Source organism: Bombus pyrosoma, linkage group LG5, assembly GCF_014825855.1.
Source record: "Bombus pyrosoma isolate SC7728 linkage group LG5, ASM1482585v1, whole genome shotgun sequence".
Classification (NCBI taxonomy): domain Eukaryota; kingdom Metazoa; phylum Arthropoda; class Insecta; order Hymenoptera; family Apidae; genus Bombus; species Bombus pyrosoma.
This window is the reverse complement of record NC_057774.1, coordinates 3753111-3780121: the sequence shown is the minus strand read 5'-3', so window position 1 is coordinate 3780121 and position 27011 is coordinate 3753111. Positions and strand designations below refer to the sequence as shown.

Here is a 27011-nt window from a genome sequence, read left to right as displayed (position 1 = left end):
CCTTTGATCTCTGCTCTCGAAAAGCCTGCTACGTGTTTTCCAAGATTACCATCCTTCACTTTTTCCACAGAGAAAAAGAACAAAATGATACATCACTAGTAAATATTCTACGTTTGCCAAAAGTTACACGATCGTGCGAACAAGTTATGAAAAGATTAACATTAATTAAATTCCAAAGGCATTGCACAGTCACGAAAATCGCCATCGGCGTGATACTTGCGAGGGCTCGACGGCAAAGAGGTCGTCCGGATCGAACGACTTGCCACGACCTCGTTCTGCCTATCCGCCCCGGATCTCGACGTCCGGAAACCATCCCCCGAATTCCCTAAATCGTCTGGTCGACCTTCCTCGTCGGTCGACAACAGCATGTCCCTGAGCATCTCCAGCAATTCCACTTCGTCCTTCTTTCCCAGTTCTTCGATCACGCGGAGAGCATTTAGCATATCCCCTCTCTGTTCCCCTATCTTATCCTCGTACCCAACCAACTTGCAGGATCCTCTGTCCGTCGCTTTCTCGCTATCCTCTTCCTCGTTACCGGACGCCTGTTTTACATTCTCCAACATGGATCCTTCCTCCTCTATGACGTACGTAGCCATCGTGTTCACGCTTCTTCCGGATACTGTGCTATTATTTTCACGCTTCGGCGTATCTTCCTCCTCCTGTACGTTGTCTCCTCCTCTATCCGCTATCTTCTCCAAATTATCTTCAACGGTTCTACTTTCTTCTTCTCGCGCATCGATGGTGGATATAAGAGAGGTTAAGGAAGAGCTAGAAGACGAAGGAGAAATTTTCTTCCTCTCGATATCTACTCTGAACGTGGCATCACCTTGAGAAACGTACTGTTCCTTTTCTAGATCCGATTGAGCGGTACATTCGCGATAAGTGCGGGCTAAATTCGCTGTCTTGTTCGACCGCGTCGTTATCTCCTCGTCTTCGTCAACCGACGTGTCCTCGTTGCCGGAATCGTCTCTTCGCTCGATAATCGCTTTCCTCTGCGAGAATACCGTAGTTGTCACCGTTCCCTTGCCGCTAACAAACAAACTCAAATCTTGCTTGGCTTTTTGGCCGTGCGAAATGACCGACTCGACGACCTCCCAGTGGCTGTTCTCGAACGGGATCTTGCGGAGGGCGCGCGCCACTTGGTCGATAAGATCGCGGATGTAGGACAGCATCGGGGTATCACCCTCTTCCTCGGTGATCTTCGCCGCTATCTGTAGCTCCTCCAGCGATTCCACGAATCTGCCTAACTTAGCTAGGCTTTGACCTTGAAAAATAAATCAAAGAAGAATAAATCGAAGCGTTGTGTTGAAAGATACCAATGATCTGCAGCGTATGATCAAAAGAATCTTTATACTGACAACGAGTGCTTGAGATCGCAAAGCGAACAAAGAACACACGCTCGCGTAAGCTATTTGAAAATGGTTACGGAGTGGAAGAAGAAAAAAATTGGGGAAACGAGGAAAAAGAATCTGTTTATGCAGTGGATGTGTAAAAATTATGGATAATCGTCTTAGTTAATAACATGTTATTTACGATTAAAGCAAACGTTGTAATTTTGTCTCCCTCGGAAACGTAGTACGTCCGCCTCTTTTCCTTATCGCTGTGGTCAAATTGCGATACTAATTGTAATTCGAGTGGAACGAGCGGTATCAGCGTTCCCACAGACCAACAACCCTGACTACCTTCGCAACCGTTATCCCTATCGACATTCCATGCTCTCGGGTGTAAATCGTATTCGCGTGGAAATTGATTTCGGTGTCCAACTGTAGCCAGTTCTACCAGAGGTCTGATGCGCTAAATAGGTTCTAAACCACCGAACAGACAAATTGTAGCACAATAGACAATATATAGTAGACCGAGACAATCGCAGATCATCGGATCGTCGACGATTTATTCTTCCATCTTACTAAATTTCTACGACACTTGCAATTTTAATATTCTTCTATGACAGTTACGATATCACGCGACATAAGATTGATCCAAATCAAATTGAAAATATAATAGGTTTCAGAGAAAAAATGAATTCCGCAAATGCATACCTAGCAACAGTCTTCCATTAAGCATCCACTTCTTTGAATGGGCTTTTGTTGCCGCTTCCACGCACCTGAAACCCATTTCCATTGCTTTTTCATATTTTCCAGTCTCCAAGTAACATCTGCCAATCTCGTGTTTGATCCAAGCCACGGGAATCGGTTTCTTCAAGTGCTTGGACAAGTACTCCCATGCCTTGGCTGCTGCGTCGAGGTGTCCAAAGCTGAGATGCACTTTTCCCAAGGTTACCAATGACCGACAGATCTGAACCACATCCGCGGTACTCTTCGACAAGCGTATCAAACGTGATACGCTACATACTGCTCGGTCGTGTCTTCCCATGGCCACGTGGATCAAGGATAAATAATGATAGGCAGCTATCTGATAGCGACTAGGGTCGTGCAAGCCCTCCGATAGCACGAGTAACTCCTGAGTGATCTTCAGAGCGATGGATACTTTTCCAGACTGGAAAGACGCCTCTAGATTCTTCAATGTAGTCTCAGCAAGATTGTTTAATTGTTTGAACATCATCTTGGATCTTGCTAGCTGAGTATTGGAGATTCGAGGAGACGGAAGGCTCTTCCAGTAGCTTTTGTGGCTGTCGAAATAGCTAAGGGTTGGAGGAAAGGGCAGTGTTTAATCATTTATTTTGTAGGATATTTGCCTCGGTCTCTGAAGCGTGGAAATTGAGAACTTTTTAATTTGAGAATTATTGACTGATATAATAGCAGTCTACCCTAAGTAATGCGGCCGTTTTATAATTAGATTGATATAGAAAACTTTGTAGAGAATGATAAATAATTAAAAAAAAAAATGTAATTCTAGTGTTAATATTAGCAGAAAATCTTGTCAGATATCTTTAGATATTGGAAGATCGAGTTCTTAGACTATTATTATATAAATTGGAGAACAGTATCAAAATAGAACCTATTCCATACAGCATTGTTTTTATGCAAATGATTTAATTGCCTCGATTCGCATTGAGACGTTCGATTCATTTCCCTGAGGTTCCCATCCCTGTTCCTATTGACGTCAGTCGAGGATCCGTATTCTGAGCCACGTTTCGAATCGTTATCCCGACATTTCGAATACTTTAATCATGGTCTGAAGGCGTATTGATATCATACTCGGCATAGATCAGGTTCTCATAGAATAGACAGATCTGACAGACTGTAATTTACGTAGACAATCGTCTTACAGGTGGCATGAATATATCATCTTATAGATAGATTGCTCTCGCATAAATCATGAATACCGTGCATCGTCTATTACATTATCAGACTACAATCCTACTAACTAGATGGATCAAAATCCTATTAGCTATCGTATCTTTCGCCTTCTGTGATTTCCACGAACAATTTGATTTTATCTCTGCATAGCTAAATTCGATCTTTTATATTCTAATCTAATTTTTCATTGTTCTAGGCAATAAGAAACGCTTGAAACTCGATCATTCACAACAGATAATCGCACAAAGTTTCAGTTCGCCTACTATTACGTACTATCGCTTGATATTTCTTGTTAATAACTTATTTCGATGTTATCCACATTATTAATCGAACATGTTAGAATTTTCATTCCGAAACGCTTGACGCGACAAACAATCGTACAAAATCGTCGTTTTCGCAAAATAGAAACTCCCATGAAAGAAATTCAGAGTTAAAGTTTTCTTCAATTCGATTTTGCTACAAAAGATTCAATAACATTTTTCTCAGCTTCGAAATTTTTCCACGTACTCGGTAATAAATTTTGTAACGTACCTAAGTACCTCGGGGATCGACATAGGTTCGGGCGACTTCTTCAGCTGCTCGTTCGCCATTATAGCGGCGGTTTCCGGACATAGGGCAGCCGTTAATCGCTCTCCAGAGCTGGGTAAAACCTTCCGCAAAGCTTTCGACGGATTATTGCAAGAGCTTATCGTCGCTGCGGTCCTCCTAGCCGCAACACCGTGACTGCTGTCCCTCGGATACAAGTTCGCTGCTCTATGATACAGTACTAATGCCGACTCGTAATCACCGCTGCAAATTGCGATGCAACATTCAAAATTCGTTCGCTTAGCCACGGCGAAATGGACTGACGATTAATCACGGGGAAAGGACGAGGGCCTGTTTAAACAACGCTTTAACACCGCGTCATCGGTCGTTGCCTTGTGTACCATGGCGATGCGCTAATTTCGATAATTAACCGACGCCTGGAGTACACGTGCAAAATGCCAGAAATTATGGAAAATACAACGGTTGGAACAGGCACTTGGTGACACACGCCAATCGCTCTTCGTTAAATACGATTATAACGGAAATAGGAAATTTAATTAGATGTGTAGCCAATGAAAAGTTTTCAATTAATGTTTTGTCATAGTTTGAATCAGACGAATACGTACATGGTGTATTGCGTTTCAATACAATTGTCTGTAAATTCCTCGAACGTTCTATCGCTCGAGTTTCGGTTTCGGTTTCGAGCTGTGCATGTGCTACTGTGCCTACTTACCGATCGTATGACAAAGAATTTGTAATATTTTCACGAGCGTAATAACGCAAGCAAAAATTATCCGATTTCGTAGTTTCACTGTATTCGATCGTTCGAAATTATATCGCGTGAAATTCATGTGGTTTTGAAGCATTGCTATAATGTCTACGATCTCATCAATCTGTTTACAATAATTCTTCTATAATTGCCTTGAATGTACCATATCAAAGACTTTGTACAACTCGAAACATTCATTTCACTTGTTATTACGTATTTGGAGCTGCGGAGGAGATTATTTTGAAGATTTTTACCTTTGAACATATTATCGAAGAATATTATCTTAAATCGAAATACAATTTGAATATTAACAAACGAGATTTTATCGATGATCACTTTAACGATCTGAAATAACGTTACCGCACGTATAATGAATGAAACCTAATCCATTAATTACGATACACATCTGTATGTGTGAAATCCATTTCGTAACGTATTAAATTTCAATAACACACAACATACTAAAAGACAATTGGATTTCGATGCGAGAGCTAACATTGTCATCGACATAATTCTATCATGACGTCTTTAGTGGCGGAACATTCACCCTGGTCACACCCTGCAATTAATTATGCAAAAGTAATTAAACGATACAGTCACGGTTCCTCTAATAGTCTGTAGGGCCATTTCAAGAAAATAAATTCATTTCGCTGATGAAATCGTTGAAATCGATGCGTAGTAAAGGCCTGACCAAAGCGCCCAATTAAATTTCAAGCGAAACAATTCCAATAATTGCGGTTTAGTTTCTATTTCGACTTTCGGCTTGAAATTTCCGCTTCCACTCGATCCGAAGGGAAAGTTGATAAAGCGATAGTAGAACGTTGATAACAAAACGAACGCAAACACGACCACCTGCACCGTCGGTTTTTCCACGCTTTGTTGCCTGTATTCTCGAAAAATTCAGTTTTATCAAAGCATCGGTGTATCAACATTTACAAAATAAATTGTAACGCGATATACGAACGCTATTCCAGGTCGCGTTTTAAAGTGAAAAGATTTGCTTGGAAAATTACGCTGTCGAAAGTTCGTGAATGAAATTGAAGACGTCAACTGTCCAATTTGTAAAAGTTACTTCTTGGGCGGAATGGTTAGCCTCTTAAAATCTTTTGAAGAGAATAAAATATAAAAATTTTGTAGATCTTGCCTGCGGTATAACTGATCAGCTTCGCCATGCAAAGATTGCGCGTATTCTCGATTATTCTTCGAGACCACCTTGCAATCGCTTTTCTTGTGATTGAGACGCGCGCGACTTTCCGCATTTTCCACCGCTTTTCTTGTATCGTTCAAATCCTCCGAGTTGCCTCTCAGGCCTCTGCTCGCGAGGACCGCCATCAACGTTTAAATTGACGTTGACGTTTGTCTCATTGAAATCTCGCCTGAATTTTGCCATGATTAGGGTACTTTGAAGTTTGTCAATAGTTTTACGATATTTGGAAATATAAACGGGAAGCTTTACTCATCCGGATTGTACTATAATTTCAGCTATTTCTAAAAGATCGATTTATATTTTTTGAATCCTCTTACGCGCATGCACGTACACATACAAAATAGAATGAATATTATTGTGAATTTGCAAGCGAGAGTAATCGTTTCATAAAAAGAAATCAACGAATCAGTTGCGAGCTAAATTTATACAATTACATTAACAGAGTATAGGTTCGCGAACTAAACGCAAATTTTGTTAATCGATCTGAAATCGGATTTTCGCAATGGACTTCAACAGAGGAACTTGAACTATCCATTTAACAGAGCGCAAGCAGACAACGAGAGAACTTATCCTATTAGCTGGCGCAATTTTCCAGAGTCTGCGCGGAAAATCCAGCTACCATCAATTCTATCTTTTTCACCGGAGCAAAGCTAAAGGCGGAGATAAAACGTTACAGACTAGCGAATACGGCGCTATGTCATACTCATTCCGCTTTCAAAGAACCATTCTCAAGAAGATCGACACTGCAGCACCGCCAGAACGTCTAAGATTATCCCTTAAAGAACCGAGAAAAATTCACTCGAACGCTAAACGCCACTCTCTTTCGAAGTTCTGAAGCTTTAATCGTAGATTCGACTGTGAAAAAATCAAAAGAAATTTTCCATTCTCTCTTTCGCACAGCCAGGAATATCCCCATTTTTCATTTATCGATTCGACGATGGTTCTAGCCTCTTCGACTTCCTTAAACTCTCGCTTCCTAAACACGTATCGAAATTTCGTATCTATCTTCGAGGCTTTATAGTTCGAAACCAGCCAAGTGCAAAGAAGGCTGGCCCGATCTTGGTCCAAAAGTTTGTAACAAGTATACGCTTCTCACTTGTCAAGGATAACAGTTTCAACTTCTCAAAGTCCTCAAAATCTTATCGGAGATCAACGAAACTTAGTACCTATACTCGTAACTTTACGCTTCATCATTGCCATTCATATTCATCAAGGTACACGACGTTAAGTCCGTTCTTGTATAACTTGTAGCACTTCGACAAAGCTGTGGTTCTCGTTCACCGACCAGGGTATGCTTCGTACTCGCGAGCCTGGTGACACAGTCAACCGGACAAACAGGATCGACATTTACGAGGCTGCAGACTCTAAACGTTATTCATATTCATCGAAGTCCGCGAAGCTAGGTCTGTCCTTGCGGGACTCGTATTGCGCCAGTAGAGCTTTCCTGGCCTCTTTCTCGGGGTCTCGCGGAGGACTGGGCAATATGGTCATCCTCTTGCAGGGCAGCTTGAACTTGCGATCCACGGGCTTGCAGCCAGGCATCACCGACAATCTACGACTCGCAGGAACCGCGTCCATCCGCCTCCAAAGAAAATCCACCTCGGCTTTCATATCGTCTGGCATTAAATTTAATATCAGCTGTTGCCTCGCTGCGATCGCGTCGAACGCCAGCAACTTCTCCATGTCCATGTCATCGATCACCTCGATCGCGTTTCTGTAGAAGTCGATGAGAAAGTCGAGGCCAAGTTTCTTAGCACTGGACAGTGCCAGAAGAGCCGCCTCTTTCGCTTCGTTGCGGTAATTTTGACTGATTTCGATCCGAATGAAGAGGTGTTGAGAATTTAACATCCACTGCTCGTTGCCTGCTTCCTGTCCCATGTCTCGAGCCTTTTTACCATAGAATCTGGCCAGATCGTAACGACGGATGTCGATCAAGTATTTCGAGAACTCGTGGAACAGCCAAGCTAGCTCCAAAGGTTCCGAGGCCATGGCTAGCCTTCTAGATTTTAAAGATGAAACAGAAGAACGTTTAATATAGAATATTTAGTACGTTTTAGAGGAATATATATGAAAGAAAGAAAAAGAAGGAACCTGCGGTAGGTCTTGAGGGTTTCTTTTCTATCGGTCGCTTTTAACCAGCCAATGTCGCTGTCGCGTGGTAGCTCAGCAACTCGAATTCCCAGATGATGTTTCAAGTATGTTCTCTTAAGTTGTCTACTCTGTATCTTCGATAAATCGCGGGTGTCTATATAGGTCCACGCGACCATGTTGTAGAGCGCGTTCAGACACCTCTCCTTTAGAGGAAACATCTTCAGCGAGTACGAGTCGAACTTGTCTTTCACACGATCCACCATTCTGAAAGAAATCGGATATATATCGAATTATTTTTTCACCACTTAAAATTCCTAGCTGAAATAAGAAATCGGAAGCTATTTCTGTTCTGTAGTAAAATGTGTTTTACTTTCTTTAACACTTCCCTATACTTTTCCTCAATTTCCTCTGCTTTCTTTCAAAAATTCTCAAAACAAGCTCGTTCTTATCATACTTTTATCACCTCTGAATTATCCAGCATCTACGTTCTTCGCGGAAAAGTATTCGAAAAAATTTCTCAAGAAGATATTCAAGCGTGAAGAGAATTCGATTCTCGTTCACCAACGACTCACCCAAAAAAGGTGATGTAGTCCTTTCGCATTCTAATTTCGTGCAGGCGATGCAACAGGAAGTCTGCCTGGATAACGATAAGGTTCCTCCTCAACTTCTTCTCATTCTCCAATATCTTCTTGTGACCCGGAGGTATGCGTCTACTCTCGAACATCATCACGTAAAGTGGTCGTCGCATTCGCAACACGTTCTGCCTACGGATACCTCTCCGGTAATTTCTCGATATCACTTGATGAAGCAACACGCTGGTCTCTTTATTCGGAGATTCCAATTTTTCCGGATGTTCGGCCAGGTGTTGCAAAAATTCGTTATCGTGCGCCAGGCAACCAAGATATAAGTGCGCGAGGATACGCTGCATCCTTCTGAACTCGGCTTCCGCTCGAGCTTCAGGGTAATTCACTTTGAACTTTGTTTGTTCCTCTTCTATGCCTAGAGAACAATATAATTCTCGATTTTCGCTATTTTTTAAGGACAAGGGAGGGTAGTTTACTCTGATTTATGCTACATATCTTACTACTGGAATGATCGTTTTTACGCTTACTATGTAAATTCTCATTCATAAGTGTTCTATTCGTCCGATTAAACATCTATAAAAGTGTCTAGAAATAATTCTGCGAATCGCGATGAACATTTCGTCACGAGTGGGACAGAGAAATTGATCGTTCGAATAATCATCGTGCTACCTGTGTATTTACACCGTATTTCATGGGAATAAACGTTGGCCAAAACAAGAGACAAAAGCGTCGCATAGAGGCGACCGTCTCTTATTACAGTCTCAAATGAAATCCCGACAGGCCGCGTTTGCTGAGCCAGTGAAATATTCCCAAGATAGCATGGCGAACTAAAATTTCGAACAAAGTAGGATTGATTACCACTGCATTTAGGTAGAATCAATTATCTTTTTAGAGTGATAGTCAAGGTTCCACTTTTATCACTTCCGCGTTCGCGTTTCCTGATTTATCAATACGATAGAACGCACCGGGTATCGTTCGTTGAACGTGGTGAAAACAACGCCAGCGGCAAGTTGTTGCAGCCACCGCGACGATCAAAGGAAAGATTAAAACGTTTAACGAACTACATTATGCTCTAACGAGTTTCTGCTTTTCAATTTCCTCTCTTTATCCTTTTTTCATTCTTCTGTTTCTTTTCTTTTTTTTTTTTTTTGTCACGAAAAATCATCTTTGAGACCGAAACGAAAAGTTAAAGTCCAATTAATACGCGAAACGGAGAGTCGAGTCGACGAGCAGAGCGAAAACTGTTAACTCTGTTCGCCTGTGGGAGCAGGTTTGCTGCGAAAACTGAAGCCGTTACATCAGGAAGTTGCAGCACAACTTAAGAATTATACTCGCGCTGCAGTTTTGTCCGCATTATTCGCACTGCTAAATTGACTGCCGCTAGCGTTCTGAAGTTTGCTAAACATCTGTCGAGACGGATACTTTTAAATCCTATTTCAAGTTTATTTATTATAATACTTGTAGCGACACTCGACAGCAAACTAGGACCGGACGGCGACAGAGCTGTGGTTAGCGCCATTAGTTACGAACGTTCAAAACCCAAGTTCAAATCCCAGCACTCGTAGTCCAATTTTTTCTCCACGATTCCTAACTGAGAAGAAGCCTACCGGATGCGCAGATATAAATCTCATACACCAGCAGCAGCAGTACCTATCTCGGCCTATACAACAACAGCACTATCACGGCCTATCCACCTCATACTAATCGTTAAACTTCTTTAAACTTATCAAATTTTCCTATTCTGCTTTCCTATTTCTAAAGAAATTATTGTACATCGTTCATTCTTACCTGCAAGCTCGTCCACTTCCTCTTTGAGTTTCTCGATCAGCAACTCTCGATATATCTGGAGCTCTCGTATCCACGGAGAGAGGAGTTCGAGTGTTGTAGGTTCGGTATCTAAGCCGATACAGTCCTCGATGGTTTCATTACCTCGCAATATCCCATGCTGGAAGAATGTAGTTGGATACTTCTGGTAACCCTGATGGGCGTGTACCAAACTGTGTTCGAAGTCGCCGATGTAAAATAGCGTCTGCAACTGCATGTGCTTCACATGGGAATAGGTCGGATCTGGAAATGAAAGCAATCTCGGGAAACAGCGAGTTAATTGCGTTTAAACGTCCAGCAGCAACTCAGCGCTGCTCGTTCGAAAATTAACTCTGCCATAGAAATGAACTTGAGAACGGAAAAAGCTATGGAACATGCTCTCATGACTCCAAGTTACAGTATGGAAATCATTAGAAATATTTATTCCTTGCCTATGGTATCGTTGATAATAGCAGTCGAAGGATCCTTGAAACTTGATATTCGAAGGAATTCGAATTTTCAAATACTCGGATTTCAAATTACGATTATTTCTATGAGGAGCATCTTACGAACATTTTCTCAGAACGTAATATCTAACCTAATTTTAGACATTTCTCGGTGGTCTTCAACGCTCTGCGGAACCTAGCGTAATTAAGTTGCACTTTTCCGAGGCCAACGTATGTCCTAAGATCGTTTTGCTGGCCCTGTTGAATTGCTTTCTCGAAATACATCTCCGCAAGGGGGTATCTCTCTAGGCTTGACAGCCGGTATCCCCATTCTCGGTAAACTATACCGTCCCTGAAGAACAAGGCACCCTCGTCGTCCTTCGTTTTCACCATCTTGCTAGGAATCTAATTTTCCTGGATAAGAAAACGAGAAATCGTTCGAAGAACGTTTGGCGTCGGAGTGCATTGAAACTAACCTGTGCTTTGGATCGATATACAACTCAGAGAATTAAAAGAATTCGCGTGGAGCCCAGAGGCTGCTCTTCACTCGTGAATTTTGCACCGTGGATTGGAAAAGATTGATCGGTTGCGCGATCACATGTTTTCCGAAATCTTCGTAGCCATCCGTGGAAGCGAACAAAAGCTTCTGTCAGCTGGTTCTGCATGATATCAGCCGATTTTGATACACGTGTGTAAGATAATTCGTAGAATGATTCAAGCTGTTGGATCAAAAGTTCGAATTTGTTCCTGTCCTTTCGCTTTTTTTCGTGTTATTTATTGATATCGTAAATTGGAAATAGATATTTATTAGAATATTTGAAAAAAATGTAACATATTTTAAAGGGCAGATTTATCTGGACAGAAACTGAGCGTTTTGAAGGACAATATTGCTTTTAATAAAAATTTATTTCCGAATGAAATGATACACTAGTGCACCTGTGGTCCTATAACAAAGCACCTACAATAAAGTAAAACAAATCTACTAATAAAAAGTTACCCAAATATACTCTCGACCAACATTTATTCCAGCCACTCCATTCATTAAACATTTATAAGGGAAATGGACACGATTTGAAAGTCGCCTTGTGCTAGATCAAAGCAAAAATTTTCGTCGCGCGATTTTCGAGTCGCGCTCCCTTTGAGTCGAGATGCAACGAACGGTCGTAATCCGCTTTCGATTTTAAAATAGTAGCATGCACGTAAAGCTCTTTGTGGCATTAATTGTCACGCACGTCGACGGATTACATCCGAATGACGGGAGAGGAATTACGAGCGTAGCTTTTCTTCCATTCTCTTCACCAATTTTAGAATATCAGACCGCGTGTTCCTTCTTACATCCTTCGTTTCACTGTATCGTTTATCACGTTTATCAGCCACTACCGCGAAATATTAATGTCTAAATTATTTAATTATTTAATTATTTATTATTTATTATTATCACGAAAGCTTCCGTAATAATCGCAATCTCAAATATTAAATATCCGTGTTTAGACTCGAGATAACGGCAAACGTTACAAAATAAATTAGCGTCGTTTTACGTTCGCCGCTCAAAATAATCGTCTTTGATCCCCAAGTATTGCGATCACGTACTTACTCGATACTCAAGTACGTACGTCGTACTTTTATCGGGTCCTTCGATTAAATGTCTAACTGAATGTAAAATGTAATTAGTTGAATATAATAAAGAAAGAGATTTATGGAATTGTATTGCAGGATACTGGTGAAACAAAGAATTTATTCAGATAGAGACGTCGAGTAATCGTGGACCATCAGTTTAGCTGTGCCCTCGAGATGCGGTGATGGCTTTGCTGTACAGATTCGCGCAGCTGCCTGATAGCAGCGGCACGCGGGTCTTCTCTTTCGTCGTCACCAGGAGTGTGGTACGAGACCCTGAAAGAGACGTCACCAGCAAGGAGCTCGTCTGCGGCTTCCAGCGATGGTCCGTCGCATTTTCACGTGGAAACAAGGTAATATATGTACAGGGTGTCAAACGTACATGTTCTTCCTTCAGCCTGATATTTGTGTTTATTTATCCCGATTCACGCGTTTATTAAATAGTCGTTGGTAAAATAATAACGCGACGAGATAAACAGAAAAAAGGTAGGAGTGCAGATGAATTTAATTAATTTGGGAAGTAGCACGTTGCCATCAATGAGAAACCAGCGATAAAATCGCGAATCGATCGTAGCTAATGAATCGGAACTATTTGAAGAGTTGCGCTGAGCGAACCGCAAATACGACCACGGATGTTCGTCATCTTTTCCCGCTGAAATACGAGGCAACTCTCTGGTTGCATTCGCGTTTGCAATTCGTAATACTACTCCGAGCGAGTCATGACGAAAAATGAAACATTTATTTCCACGACTTGGCCATTCATTTGCATACAAACATACGTGTTATTATTTCATTGATGGAATTTGTAATGAATTCAATTTCTTTCTTCGACACGAACGAATATTTCAGTCTCGATTTAAGCAACTTCGAGGAATGCAGAGGTTACGATCAAACAAATATCTGGTTTCTTATTCGAACAAACTTTGGAAATATAGGTGACAGGAAAGAAATTTTTCCGGGTCGTTAGATTACGGTAAGCTTGTTTTCTCTTTTTTATCGAACACCGTGTAGCGGTAAAAAATCTCTAAACGGCAAGAAGAAATTAAACTCATAGCGTAACTGATTAAGCACAGAATTCGAACGTGCACGCGAGTCATCAGACTGAAAAATCAATCGATATTGGGAAAGCTTAAATGCGATTAAACGTCAGGATCGATCGCTGTAATAAATACAGCGCCTGTGGCAAAATATGCCGCGTTTAACTCGATAATTAGATAACGATAATATCAGAAATTAACGAAACGGCTGTTAATACTTCGTCATCGAGTAACGAAGGCGGTGTCGCATCGCGTCGCGCATAGAATCACCGATTTTTTTGGAGTCGTCGACTGGATATGAAAGAAACGTCCATTTCGATCGATGATCGCTCGTTCGTTCGATAGCCTTTGCAGGCTCGACAAAAAACGGTAGTAAATTCGAATAAAATAATCCGCTTTTTAATATCAAGAACTAAATTTAAAACACTGATTTTGTTGAAAAAAAAGATAATAACGATGCAAATGAAGCAATTAAAACACTAAACTATCGATCCTTTATGATCCTGTGTACAATGTATTTTCGCACCAAGTATTCGCAACAATTATGCGCACGTTTTCATAGTACGTATTAACATGATTGCACAGCGTCTATTTTCTCGCTGCAAATACCGATTAAGCGAAAGCAAATCTGTAGTTGACCTAGTTGTAAAATACGTGATGCTTTGATCCAACCATCTACCACTTTGCATTGATCTCTGTAACAATGCTTTCCAAATTCTTTAGAAGCGCATAAAAATCAGCAAAAGAACGACCTACCAACTATTTCCTTCCAGACTTCGATTTGTTATCTATCGAAAGCCAAAATAACCAACTAAACCAACCAACGTAAATTCACTTAGAAATCTCTTTTCGTTATTTAGGTTCTAGGCGCGTATCTCGTATGGCGTGGGGCCTCGAGAAACCTACGGGTCTACGTGGACTTCACGTTCACCCTGCTGAATCGGGAACATTTCTCGATGAACGAAGGTTTCTCCGGAAAACGAGTGAAATTCACGTACGAGGCGCCTGCCCAGGGCAACCGGAACTACATTCCGGTGTCGGACCTTTACAGCCGGAACTTCGCCGACACGAACGGCGAGTTTCAACTGGAATTATCAATGGCGAACGTGAGGACCGTCTACATGACCGACCTTAAGATGTCCAGCAGCACATTCCCAGCTGGACAATCCAAATCTAACAAGCTGGAAACCGATTATTTCGCGTTCGGTGGCTTTGACTGGAACCTAGTAATTTATCCTAATGGAAACAAGGAGTTGGAAGGTTACCGTGGCCACGACAGTGGTATCAGCGTCTATTTGATGAGGATGAGCGGCTTCGATCATCGGTGCAGAGTGAGATACAGCGTGGCCTTGGGAGAAGGAGATCGTAGAATCGATTCGGGGCAGATCGAGGATCTGTCGGATGCCGAACGATGCGGGTTTGGCTGGCATACGCGTGTCAGATGGTCGGAAATCGCGCACAAAGGTGTGGTACGGGTATCCCTGGAGATGGTGGAAGCTAGGACCATCTGTGAAGTCGCCGTGCAAGCTCGAGGACCTTCGGTGCTACCAGCAACCCCTTGTTACGATCGTGACAAACAAGCCTGGATGATTCGAGCTGATTTGCATTCGGATACCGTCAGGCTACACCTGGTGTACAAGGATATTCACAACGTTCCGAGGAATCATTTGAGGTTGGTAATTACAAGGAAATTTGTAGATTCCAGATATCTGAGTACGTATAGTTAGCGTATAGGATGTCTGAAATTAATTGGCCTATGTAGATTAGTAGAGAGGAATTTCTATAAATCGTACTCGAGAGAATGTGAAATACCGCGGCATTGACAAGAACATTGATTGAACAATTAATTTCGAACGGATCTTACTCCGTAATAATAGTAATAAGATTCTTGTATGCAAGAAGAAAATTTCGGATCATCCACGTGTATTTCCATTCGAATCTCAATGACTTATAACAATCCTCCTTCGAAAATAAGTACCTTAGAACTTAGAACGCCATCCTACCGCCATCTCTTATCGAATCTTGAAAGCTAAATTTAAACGAAGTTTTGATAGAAACTTAACTTTCCTTTGTCAGGTACGTCAGTTGGTCAGCCTATCTACTTCGAGACGAGGAGCCCAGCACGGTGGCGATCAGTTTACCAGGCGCACCTTTCAGCCGCTACTACGCCCAAGAATCCGCAGACGAAGGTATTATCATGGAGACGAATCTTGACACGAACGAGGTGAAGGAAAATCACTGTCCTTTCCTCACGGACAAAGGGCAATTAAGGATCCGGCTGGAATGGAACGAGAGCCACTTGCTGTTCCAAGCAACCTACCACAAATACGACGACGTGTGCCGCATCCACAATCAGCAGATGAGACGGGAAATCGCCTCGCTGCAAGCGGAGAACTACAGTTTGGAGAGGCAGCTGTTCAGTTACCAGAAGAGCCTGGCGTACACGCAAGCGCAGCAGCAACAACAGCAACAGCATCAAAATCAGCCGCATCACGGTGGCCATCAGGCTCACCTGGAGAGATCCGCGTCCACAGACACCGAATATGCCTGACAAGTGGAACAACAGATGCACCCGAACGAGCTGCCAGCCGCCAGTTGTCGGCGACAATTGCCTATCGTGCACGAGGACGATCGTCGCGTTCACCAGAACCTGGTCCGGATGATGGATCGACGGTTGAGCAACGTTCAGCTCCAGCAACGACTGTACGAATCAGAGACGGTCTATCAGCAACGATACGGGGACGGCTCACCGCGTCAAAGTATCGTCGATCAGTCGTCGGAGCCGCCTCCTCATCCTCCTCATCATCGTCATCATCATCGTCTGAGTATCGTGCAGCAACCCAAGTCGGCGCGATCCAGCGTGGGCAGATCGGACAGCGGGTCGGATCGTGGAAACGATCGTTACTCTGGCTACTATTTGGGGTACGTCGGTCAGGCAGCGCACAAAAGACGTAGGACAACTTTCTGGGAGACCCTGACGGGTCTTGTGTGCTCATTGGGCGCTTTGGCTTCCAGGGCTGCCAAGATGGCCACCAGACGGGGAGAGCCACTTTGAAGAAGCTTAAACCCGTTCTCGCGGACCAGTGGACTGGTACGTTTTACGTTTGGGATCACGAAACGGATTACCAAGATACGAAGCTACGAATTGATGATTTATCGTGACACGTTGCGAACGCGTCCCGGAAAGCAGAACGTGACACGGATAAGAAAGAGGGAGAGAGGCAGAAAGAAAATATTAGGGGGAAGTAGAGAGCAAAGATCATCGATGGACCAGAAGTACGACCAAGAACGTCACTCGTTTCGTATATTCGTCGTATTTAATCGCTGTATCTCGAGGGATCGCTTGTTTCGAGGATGGAAGACTACCTAGCGGCATCAATGTTAAATAGAGAAACGAAAAGAAAGATGTAATGTTTCATGTTCCTGGTGGGCGCTATACAAGCTCGTGACCAGATTACCGATCAACTCGACAATATAGCAGATGGATGAGGCGAGCAGCGAGAAGAAACGACGGCCGCAAGAGAAAGATAACGTAGCGTACGGACTCGGAAGGTATCGTTCGTACAAGGACAAGCGATCGATCATTTTTCGTCCATTTCTTTGTCGTTGGAGTCCGGTTTAAGGAAAAAGGCAAGAACGAAGAGGGCGAATGTCTTGTTTGGTTTGACCTTCTCGACGATAAGGCAGCTCCGGTCGAAGAAATTTCGGCTGAATGGAACCAACGCGACCTATTCGGAGCTGTTCTTTCTCGAGAATGATGACAGAAGGAACCAGGAAGGTTGTTGACGTTAAAACAGCAAATCGTTCCGAATGCTGGTTAGATTTCACATACGTATACATACACGCATACACTTGGTAGGAATCAGAAAACCAAGAGAGGGAACCGAAAGAGAAAAGAGAAAGGGAAAGAGAACAAGGTCTCCCTCGATCGTGAATTCTATTATGCACGTATATGAATACAATTCTATCTACTACTTTGTCAATTTACTAAGGGAAAACAAGAAACAAAACAAAAAACCTATTTTCCTCTAAAGACTTTTTTCACCTATCGTCTACGACTTCTTTGATAATAAAGAATCCGTGCGCGACGTAGTCGTCGAGTCGTAACAGCGTAACTTATTATTACTGTAGAATACTTACACCTAAACGAATGCAAACAAAAAAAAATTTAATAACAGTACTAATGAATAATACCTTAGAGTGCAGTCGATGTTACATAAACCGAAAGTAGGGATGAACGAAGGACTCGATTTCTCGTTGCAGAGTAATCGACGTGGTACACTATAAACATGCGTCTTTACACTTCTACACGAATGTACACATATACGAAAATACACCACAGGCATTAACGTTCGTACTCGACCATCGGCTTTTTTTCAAAAACTAAGAAGCCAAAAAAGACCAGGGTAAAAAAGAAACAAAAAACGATGCGAACGATTCGTGTGAAATTTTTCACTGTCCCATCGGGTGTATACGTTCGATTTATTTATTATCGTGCGAAGAGTTTGTTGATTTCTTTCGTTAATTACCCAGTCCAATATATGTATGTGTGTCAAATCTATTTTTCTCAAAATTTAGCAATTGCGAGTCGCGCCAATCGTCGTTTTATCGATAAATCAAACTATCTGGAAATATAAGTACGCGTTGTAGACAACACGATCGAAGGTGCAGTTTGAACCAGAGAGAAATTAACGAAGATACCCGTACAGAGTGAAAGAAGCCAGAAACAACGTGACACGTGTAACAATTACAGATCGAAGAGGTATCCAGTTTATTGAAAATGTCGAAAGTCCATATTCGTTTCTCCAGCCACTCTGGCAACGTTCTACTGTACCTTTGTACTAGTATAGTGTCATCGTACGTGCGAGGTCTTCGACGATATTGCACATTTTAGCCCTTACGTCGCGCGCTTGTCACCTAAATTCTTATCGCGTTTTGCCGACTACTCATCATCGATGTTTCGATGTTACCCTTAATCCGTACACAATTTTCAAATGGGACGCATAATCCAAAAGACATAAGTTTATTATCTTCTATTGTCCTTCGGGATCTCTAAAATTCTTCCGAATATCATATTCTTTTTATCATGGAAGTCGATCTTCGAGAAACATCAGTATCCTCGTAATCTCTGCGTCCCCTATCCCCAAAGAGTTGCCAACTCCTTGTGCTTCGTCGCTCCTAAATCCCAAAGCAGTTTGTCCCCGCTTCGATTGTCCTTTAGGCAAGAACAGATACTGGACAAAGCCCAGATCCACAACAAACCCACAAACCAGACAGATGTAGATATCCCTTCGTGCAAACTTTCCTCTAGCTACCAACAACTCCTACGCCATTCTTCCCCGTTTCCTAAAGTAGCTCGCAGATCAGTACCTTTCATCTTCTCGCTCCAACTCACAGTATGGTCCACCTAGAGACAAGAAAATGTAATTCTGTATTACTATATCGGTTTACTTCGTACAATATTGATTTTCTTCGCAGTAGTAGAAGCAGAAATTCTACATCCAATTCGCCTGAAACCTGTTCTTTTTCGTCCTGTGTCTTGGTCCCGATATGACGTCCCATTTGAAGACATCGTATCCTGTTCTTATCTTCATTCCCCGTGTAATCGTAGCTGCAAATAACGGTGTACATCGAAACACATGTACGTGGACGATACGTGCACGTCGGTGTTCGCATCAGGCTACATCGGTACCGAGGACGATCGATACACCACCGTTAGTCCATACACCACATATACGTTTAACAGACCACCATGAATCGTCGTGTACCGCGCACGTGTACCCGCAGGTGATTCGGGCTCGCTTGTACACACGAAACTCGGGTCCCGCGATGCCCGATTAAAAGCATGGACGCGAAAGCCGATGCCATTCCATGGAATCCTGGGATATCCTTAATTTCCTCCGGTTAGCTTCGTTGCCTGCGATCTTGATTCCAGACCTCGATACGTCTCCAATTTCATTTCGCCTTCGCTATGCAGGTCCTTTTCACTTCTCGAAGTTAATAGATTTAGCTTGACCTTGGTGTTGCAATTAAAGTATTCGTGACCTCGAAGAAGTAAACTTCAGAGGATTACAATTTAAATAGATTTATGGAAATAATATATCGACGAAGAAAAGTTGTAATGTTCGGTCATTTTGACGTTCCAAGTATTTTTATTCGAAACAATCATAGAGTTTAGTTAAAATAATGGCAAGATTCGCGAAATTCGAGTTGATGCTTTTAACCGGAAGCGACGGTCGCACCGATCGAGAAAAAAATGCGTCGCATGAAAGTTGTATCCCTCCTCTGAAGTAGCGGAGTCTGTATACTTTGTATATAACTGTACTAAACTGTTGAAAAACTTTAAGAATGAAAATTAAAGAAGAGAGCTGTGCCTACATATTATGCGCGATGCGGAGAATGGTTTCAAAGCGAATCGCACGATCGAGAACCTTGTCGTTTCGTTTTAACGATAATTACATTCTGCGATTAGACTTTGACTCGACTGCTTCTGTTACATTTTCGTGGAAACCGCTGATAATCTACATGTAATTCGTATAATTACGTATAATATTGTATATGTATATAATAATTTGTATAATTCGCCCTATTCCGTCTATTTTAGTCGCAATAATATCCAGTGCTGCTTTTTGAAATATTTGACGCAATTCGTGTTACAATTTCAGATAAAGTATCTACCATGAAATGTGCTCTAGTTTCCAGTATAATCGCCACTTGAAACGGACACTAATGGCGGAAAAATTACTTACCACGTGTTCTTACTAACGATATTGTAATTTTCCTCGGTAGGTCGAGCTTAGAAACCGATAAGGCGAGTATTGATGGGGCTAGCGACGATAAAAACGATAAATAACTCGTTCCGTTAATTGCGTTTCTGTTATTTTTTTGCGTCTATGAATCAGGACTATTACGGAGGATTCTCCCTTTCGAGTCAGCGAAAATTTATTCGATTCCCAGGATAGAATCGGGCTGAGATCTCCGCGAAATCCTATTTCCATTTTAATATGGCGCCCATTTAAATTCATATAACCGTCAAGATTACGTTTGACCGTGTATCTCCTTCTAATCTCGCGATAACAAAGATCCAAAGTATGATCGAGTTAATAAAAAAGAATTAGGAAAAAACGTTGAATTTGTCACGATGAAAAGAAGATAAAAGAGAAAGAGAGAAATTAGAAAAATAACGAAACGATGAACGAGAGACACGATCGTGCGAATCCTCGATGATCCTACACCTACGGAGGTTGAGGATCGTCGCAATCTAAGTGTAACACGTTTCTGTAAACGTAACAGAGAAGAAATAATAGCGAAAGCGATTCGTCGTGCAGCGCACGCGTTTTCCACCAGTATCCTCGATTCAAAGTTTTCTTATCTAGTATACAGTCGTGTGTACAGGACCACAGACGGGAATCGTCGACGTCAATGCGTCTCCGAAGCTTGTCATATCTCCCGCCTAACGGCCAACGATCCTCGAACTTGGTTCTAGTCGACATTAATTAAAAACAAAGAAAAAGGAAAAAATGAAACGATCTTTTCGAAACGATCGCGATTCGTTCGAAATATCGGCGACCAGGCCAAGTTGAAGGAATTTTTTATCGGCGACAAAAGACCGATCGTATCTAATGTCATTGTATTGTTGTGTAATTTGTCAGATTTTATCGATCGTAACGTTCGCGTCCGCACAAATGCGAACACCTAAAGAAACAGAACCGTTTACAGGAATCTCTCGTGTGTCCCTCCTTGCCAGTCTAAGCTCTCCTGTTTCACGGTTTTCAATTTTCTATCGAAACGCTTGCGACAGGCGTGACAGCAGCTCTGACAATCGCACCTAATCCGATCGAACGATTAAATTCACGCGTCTGTCAGCGCGATAATCCCGCGATCTCCGCTTTGGCACGTTCTAATCGATGCGATGCCTGATAAATGTTGCACGACACCTGGGAGAATTTATTAATGTCTGTATAACAAAGAATGCGTACACGTTTCAAGCTATTCGATAATCGCAATAGGTGTGACTACACCGAAAGAAGAGGAATTCGAATAACTTGAACGTGGAATGTTCTATCCAATATTCAGGATACGTAGCGTATTCGATATCTAGATGTTTTTAATATCTAGAATAGCGACAGCAGGAATTTCAGCTACAATTGGCATTCAATTTTCAGAGCTCTCGGCGACCTACGCCACTTTATAGCAATCTTTGTCCACACATTTTCCAAATAGTCTCATTCGGTGTCTAATTTTTCCTCCGCGATAATTCAGATCCCTTAGTCACCTTGTATGTTATACGACTGTCTAGTTTATTCCAGTTTCTTATACTATATAGAAAATTACACTGTGTACTGTGCGAGTAAGATAATACAACATTTGAATAATGTATAGATTAAATGATAGTATAATTTGAAGACAAATTAACGAATAGCTTCGTTTTACCTCCCACGTGTCGTCGCATTAGCGAGCTCCCGAACACGCTTCGAAGTCCTCGTGCCCGCAATTCGGCTCGGCACTTCAGTCAATTAAACTCACTCTCGCGAGAGTCGAATGCGGGCCAGAGAAACGCAGAACACCAAGCGGAATTACATACGCATAACTATACACTACGATATAGTAGACACGCTCGGAATTTATCATCGGCATGTCGGCATATCAGTTGGGTCAAGGAGCCTCGTTTCTCTCTCTCTCTCTCTCTCTCTCTCTCTCTCTCCCTCCCCTCTCCTTTCAATTTCCTTGATTCCATCTCTTATTACTGTATCTTCCAACCATCTTATTCGTTTTTTCTTATCTCTTATTATCTGCGAGTTCTTCCTTCGGTTAAAGAGAGGTCGTTTCGCGTCTCTTATGCTTTTGCGTCAGCGTGGATCAATTGACCCCTTTTATAGAAATCGATACGTTTTACTGAGCGATCCATCGTTGAAAAACAAGTGGAGAGATCGATCATGCGTTCTGAAAAGATCATTGTGGATTATTCATGCAAATTTTTTGAAACTTTTGAAATTTTATTTTAGAATGAAAATCACGGAAATTGGGAAATCTTAAGCGATGGAACCCAATAAAAGGATGGTCCCATAAGCTTTTGTTCGGGCTATGTAAATATCGGACATCAGCCTCTTATCCGTTCGCTCTCCGAACCTGAGCCAATATTGCTCTTCCCCGCTCCAATGTCGCATAATTAATTTTTGTCCATCGATATTCCGAGTCTGTAACTCTTTTCAACAGAGCCGAGGGTTGAGGGTAGGACGTTAATATCGTACCTGCTTCCAGGTTATCGGTTTCCCTTAAAAACCAGATATGAAATATGAAGTGTGTAACAGGCAGCACATATCTATCGTCAAAAATCCTGCAGAATTTGTAGAACTTATTATGACTGGGACCTGATGACTATTTACGAGATACGCGAACATATACCTCGCGATGCCCTTTCCTTCAAATTGTCGCTTCATTTCCTAAACTTTGTTTAGTTTTCCTGGAACTTTTTACCTTTTATGTTAAAACACTCTGCTGACTATCTTTCCTTCTCTTTTCTGCCGAAGTCTATAAAACGATATTTTTCCGTATCATTGAAAGAACGCTCCATAACCCGATTGACGAACCATGGTGAATGATAGACAAAATTTCTGATTGAAACACCAAAAAGCCGATTTTTCATACACTTCTTAATCTTCTATGTGAACGGAACCTTGCAGTTACATGTAAGAACATTGTAGCGCGCTGACGGATGATGACACCATAAAACAATATCAATTCCCTAGTTCATTTTCGCGGAAAGGACCGCTCACATGTTAGTTCACGAACTACGATCGCCTGCGATACGAGTTACTTTACTCGAAATAATTTTTCTTACAATAAGTTGAACGATATATTTTCCCTGGTGCTCCTTCAACGGGAGCGATCTTCACGTTTTTTCTTAACGACGAAACTCTCTCCTTCGTGTTACGTGCCGATACTTTTCGCACTGTTATTCTCGCGTCGTTAAGCCCGGTGCAAACGAGCGACTTTTATCGTTGCGATATCGCTGCGATCGTATATCTGTCTGAGTTGTTTTTGACTGAGAAAACAAAGAAAGACATGTGATTACAGCGAGATCGCAACGATAAAAGTCGCTCGTCTGCATCGAACCTTGTCGTATTTTCCCCCTATAATAATTTTAATGGTAAGTAGAGAAAGGTACTTGTTTAAAAATAAAATAATAATTGACAAGTGATAAATGGCAAATGACTTGCAAAACAATCAACGACCATTTGCATTTGTATTTTTTATGACAACGTCAGAAGCTTTCGGTCGTTATAATTGCACATAAAGAAAAAATAACACCTTAAATATATATATTAATTTTTGGTGATATTCCGTAACACGACGACTCGAGAGAGTTCATCGAACGATCTAGTCGAGCGTTTCCTTTTTCAGCTTTTATCCTTGTCTAACGACTCTTTTTCGATTGATGTATGTTCGTACTTTTTACGCACGATGTAAACACACCTCTTTACGCAACAACCTTTTTCATGCGTGTGATCTATTTGAGAGAAAAAAGATACAAAAAAAAGAAAAAAAGAATAAAAAAAATGCGAATGCAAAACCGTCATACGTTTCTCAGAGTTTTGAGACATATACTAATGTACTTAAACCATCTGTGAGTCTGCCTCGTCTTTTATAAAGTTCTTGCTATATTCAACTAATGGTGGTATTTATTTCGTTCAACCTCTCCATCTATGATTTAAGTATTAATCTTTATGATAAACAGTCTTATAAACTACTGTTACTACAATTGCATGGACATCTATAGTTACTTGCTATTTTCTTTAAAAAACTTACGTTCTCTTGTACTTCATCCGTTCGCATTCTATATTAGACAATTTAGAATGATATCAATTTTCGTAAAAATAATATAGCAGAAGATATCAATCAAAACGTTCCAACCAAAACCAATTACATTCCATGATAAAATCAAATCAGAAACAGACATATTGTACCATGAACTGCACAATTTCTGGGAAGAAGTTCAAAAAATGAATTTGGGTTGCGCTATCACAGCCTAGTGCCTCCCTCCCGCCCACAGAAAATATCAGGAGGGTTTTATTTATTATTCATTAATGCGAGTTATCAAAGTCAACGGAACATAGCTAAAAAAAAATGTGTGAACTGATACCATTTTTAAATTATACTGTATATCTAACAATTTATCCATAACTATGATAGTAAAAGTGGATAATTATTTATTATATAATTATATTATATAATTATTAAAGTCAATCATTAATCAGCAAAGACGACAGTCGTGTTGCGACCGTGGCGATATACAGATTATCGTATCACAATTTTATCATGTTATAATCGCCACCAAACTGTATCTTTGGATCATTAATTTTTTTCAACAATTTTCTACACGCAGACGCAGAAAAGTTAAAAGTAACTATATACATATATACGCACCTAGCGAACACCGAATTGATTCAGTTCCTGTCGTCGTGGCTGTAACGTTTGTTTGTTATTTTAAGGTTATGTTTTCCACAAGAAGAAAGAAGAAAAATGTCTTGAAAAAAATGTGTTCTTTGATGACGTTCAAGTGATTTTCCATGACGTTAAAAATTTGTTGCTTAATTTTAAAAAATTTTTATTTTAAAAGAAAATCTCTTCGGATGTGAAGATCGTCGTAATACAACGAGGTGCCTGTCTCAATACCGAAATAGTATTAAATAAAAGTGTCTTCTAAAGTTATTATCAACTAATACATCGAATGAATTATTTTTCTCATACTTGACATATTATCTTAATTAATAAGATAAAGATAAGAGTTTTCTAGAGGTTATATTTTGCAATTTTAAAACTTCAAACATAAGAAAGAACAGCTCTACTCCCATATGCTCATTTTCTATTAAAACATTAACTAATTTAAAAAAAAAACGAACTAAAAACGGCAGTACAAGAGCAAAAGATTCATCAGCAAGGTCATTTGACCTATTTAGACCCACTGTTGATGAATGACAAAACACAGAACATGTTGAGCCAAAAATTAAGTAACAGAAGGTTGTTAGTTGATCTACTTGCACTGATGTTTGGTCTTGGTGCATGGATTGGTGTGAATGGTATATATGTTCAACTACCACTTCTTGTAAACAATGCTCCGGAAGGATGGAGTCTTCCAGCTCATATGGTTATGCTAGTACAATTTGCCAACTTGGGACCAATACTATATACATTATATATAAAGTATGTATATGTTAAAAATAATATTTCCAGTTTATAATATATGAATACTACAGCTCACTAAATATATGTATATATATATATTATTTTTCTGTTTTAGATATAGTAAATGGGCATGTGATAAATACATTACCTATGTCCTCCTAGCAGCAGGAGCACTATCTACTATTATATTAGCTTTTGTATATAATAAAACAACGATAATATTTGGCAATGAGCATTCCACTGCTTTGTTGTCATTGATGTTTGTAACTGCAATTGTTGGATGTACCAGTTCAGTTCTTTTCATGCCATATATGAGGAACTATAGAGAAATTTATTTAGTATCCTATCTTGTAGGAGAAGGACTTAGCGGATTTGTGCCAAGTGTAGTGGCATTAATCCAAGGTGTTGGTGGAAACCCAGAATGTTTGAATAGTACTAAAGCTGAGTCTACTCATGTAGAACTCACACCTTATTATCCAGAACCTCGATTTTCAAGTCAGACTTTCTTTATTTTTATTGGTACTTTGTTGTTTTTGTGTTACTTGGCTTTCTTGGGGCTGAACAATTTGTCTATTGCCATTGGAGAACGTGTAAAACATCCAGCAAGCATGGAAACATTGCCAACAGATACAAGAGCACCTCCTAGTTATAAAACCAATTCTGGTTGGACAATGTCTAAGCAAGTGTATTCATATTTATTAATTATGATGGCAGTGGTTTGTTTCTTAGGTAATGGTACATTACCAAGTATTCAATCATATTCCTGTTTACCATATGGAAATGTTGCGTATCATTTAACTGTTACATTGTCATCAATGGCTGGTCCATTGGCAATGTGCCTAGGTTTTGTTATTAAAATACCAAAAGTGAGTTTCCTGTCTGGCCTGATGGTTATTCTTATAGCACTTTCTGGTTTTGTTTGCTTCTTAGCTATCGAATCTCCTACGCCACCTTTGCAATATAGTTGGGTGGGTGAATTTCTAGTAGTCCTATCTTGGATATTAATTAGTGGTTTAATAGGATTTATAAAATTGGGTATCACAACATTATTTAGACCTGATCCTGGTAGGGGTCTATATTACACTGGTGTTGCAACTCAAGTTGGATCATTAGTAGGAGCAATAATAACATTTGTTTTAGTTAATCATGCAAAACTATTCCATTCTTATTCACCATGTTCAATGACTTCAGTACATTGACGTTTAATATAAATAATTTTGTTAGAGAAAATAGTATAAAATTAATTAAGAAAACAAAGTATATTTCTTAGCTCTTGTTACTTATGCTGTTATACATGAAAGAGCAGGGTCTTATCACTTTTTAGTCTTATAAATCTAGGGGGTGGAACTAGTTGATTTACACAAGTAGGAATTAGTTCAGATTTTATAATTTTGATGGTAAATAAACACAATTGCAATTCCAAAGTTGATTTTATACATTACTAGTATTAAACCTGCTTATACTCTAAGCTGTAAAATATCAAGGAGAT

General features: G+C 40.7%; 4 protein-coding genes across 9 annotated transcripts in view; 2 read left to right on the top strand and 2 right to left on the bottom strand.

Annotated features, from left to right (window-relative positions):
* LOC122568014 overlaps nt 1-24005 on the top strand; it is a 128370-nt gene extending 104365 nt beyond the window's left edge. For all 5 annotated transcript variants that reach the window (XM_043727281.1, XM_043727278.1, XM_043727280.1 and 2 more), the window contains 3 exons: nt 12399-12652; nt 14197-15008; nt 15413-24005. In XM_043727281.1, the coding sequence (XP_043583216.1) occupies nt 12485-12652; nt 14197-15008; nt 15413-15887 (1455 nt within the window). In that variant the 5' untranslated portion in view covers nt 12399-12484 and the 3' untranslated portion in view covers nt 15888-24005. The remainder of the gene's footprint in view (nt 1-12398; nt 12653-14196; nt 15009-15412) is intronic.
* On the bottom strand, nt 162-5922 carry LOC122567869 (outer dynein arm-docking complex subunit 4-like). The gene is made up of 4 exons (XM_043726996.1): nt 5699-5922; nt 3744-4049; nt 2040-2641; nt 162-1264 (listed from the first exon to the last, which is right to left on the bottom strand). The coding sequence occupies exons 1-4, from the start codon at nt 5884-5886 to the stop codon at nt 162-164; spliced, it is 2199 nt and encodes a 732-aa protein (XP_043582931.1). The 5' UTR covers nt 5887-5922.
* On the bottom strand, nt 5923-21853 carry LOC122568013 (outer dynein arm-docking complex subunit 4-like). Of its 2 annotated transcripts, XM_043727275.1 has the most exons (7): nt 21770-21853; nt 11162-11404; nt 10838-11099; nt 10225-10503; nt 8425-8851; nt 7853-8116; nt 5923-7760 (listed from the first exon to the last, which is right to left on the bottom strand). In XM_043727275.1, exons 3-7 carry the CDS (start codon nt 11076-11078, stop codon nt 7133-7135), a joined length of 1839 nt encoding a protein of 612 aa, XP_043583210.1. In that variant the 5' UTR covers nt 11079-11099; nt 11162-11404; nt 21770-21853; the 3' UTR covers nt 5923-7132. The 2 variants fall into 2 exon arrangements, with proteins under 2 accessions (XP_043583210.1, XP_043583211.1); XM_043727276.1 differs by lacking the exons at nt 10838-11099; nt 11162-11404 and having other exon boundaries at nt 5924-7760; nt 21770-21813.
* A 798-nt stretch (nt 24006-24803) lies between the features above and the next one.
* LOC122568018 (solute carrier family 52, riboflavin transporter, member 3-A-like) lies at nt 24804-26951 on the top strand. The gene is made up of 2 exons (XM_043727289.1): nt 24804-25540; nt 25638-26951. The coding sequence occupies exons 1-2, from the start codon at nt 25308-25310 to the stop codon at nt 26719-26721; spliced, it is 1317 nt and encodes a 438-aa protein (XP_043583224.1). The 5' UTR covers nt 24804-25307; the 3' UTR covers nt 26722-26951.
* Nucleotides 26952-27011: the final 60 nt, after the last annotated feature.

Coding starts and splice junctions, on each gene's coding strand:
- LOC122568013 (XM_043727275.1), bottom strand. CDS start 11,078: ATGGTGAAAACGAAGGACGACGAGGGTGCCTTGTTCTTCAGGGACGGT. Junction 10,504..10,837: donor CGAGAAATGTCTAAAATTAG/GTTAGATATTAC, acceptor TTTCATTTCCAG/ATCCGACCTATTCCCATGTG. Junction 8,117..8,424: donor GACTACATCACCTTTTTTGG/GTGAGTCGTTGG, acceptor GATTTCTTTCAG/AATGGTGGATCGTGTGAAAG.
- LOC122568018 (XM_043727289.1), top strand. CDS start 25,308: ATGAATGACAAAACACAGAACATGTTGAGCCAAAAATTAAGTAACAGA. Junction 25,541..25,637: donor CTATATACATTATATATAAA/GTATGTATATGT, acceptor TTTCTGTTTTAG/ATATAGTAAATGGGCATGTG.
- LOC122567869 (XM_043726996.1), bottom strand. CDS start 5,886: ATGGCGGTCCTCGCGAGCAGAGGCCTGAGAGGCAACTCGGAGGATTTG. Junction 4,050..5,698: donor GCTGATCAGTTATACCGCAG/GCAAGATCTACA, acceptor CGCAATTTGCAG/CGGTGATTACGAGTCGGCAT. Junction 1,265..2,039: donor TAATGGAAGACTGTTGCTAG/GTATGCATTTGC, acceptor TTATTTTTCAAG/GTCAAAGCCTAGCTAAGTTA.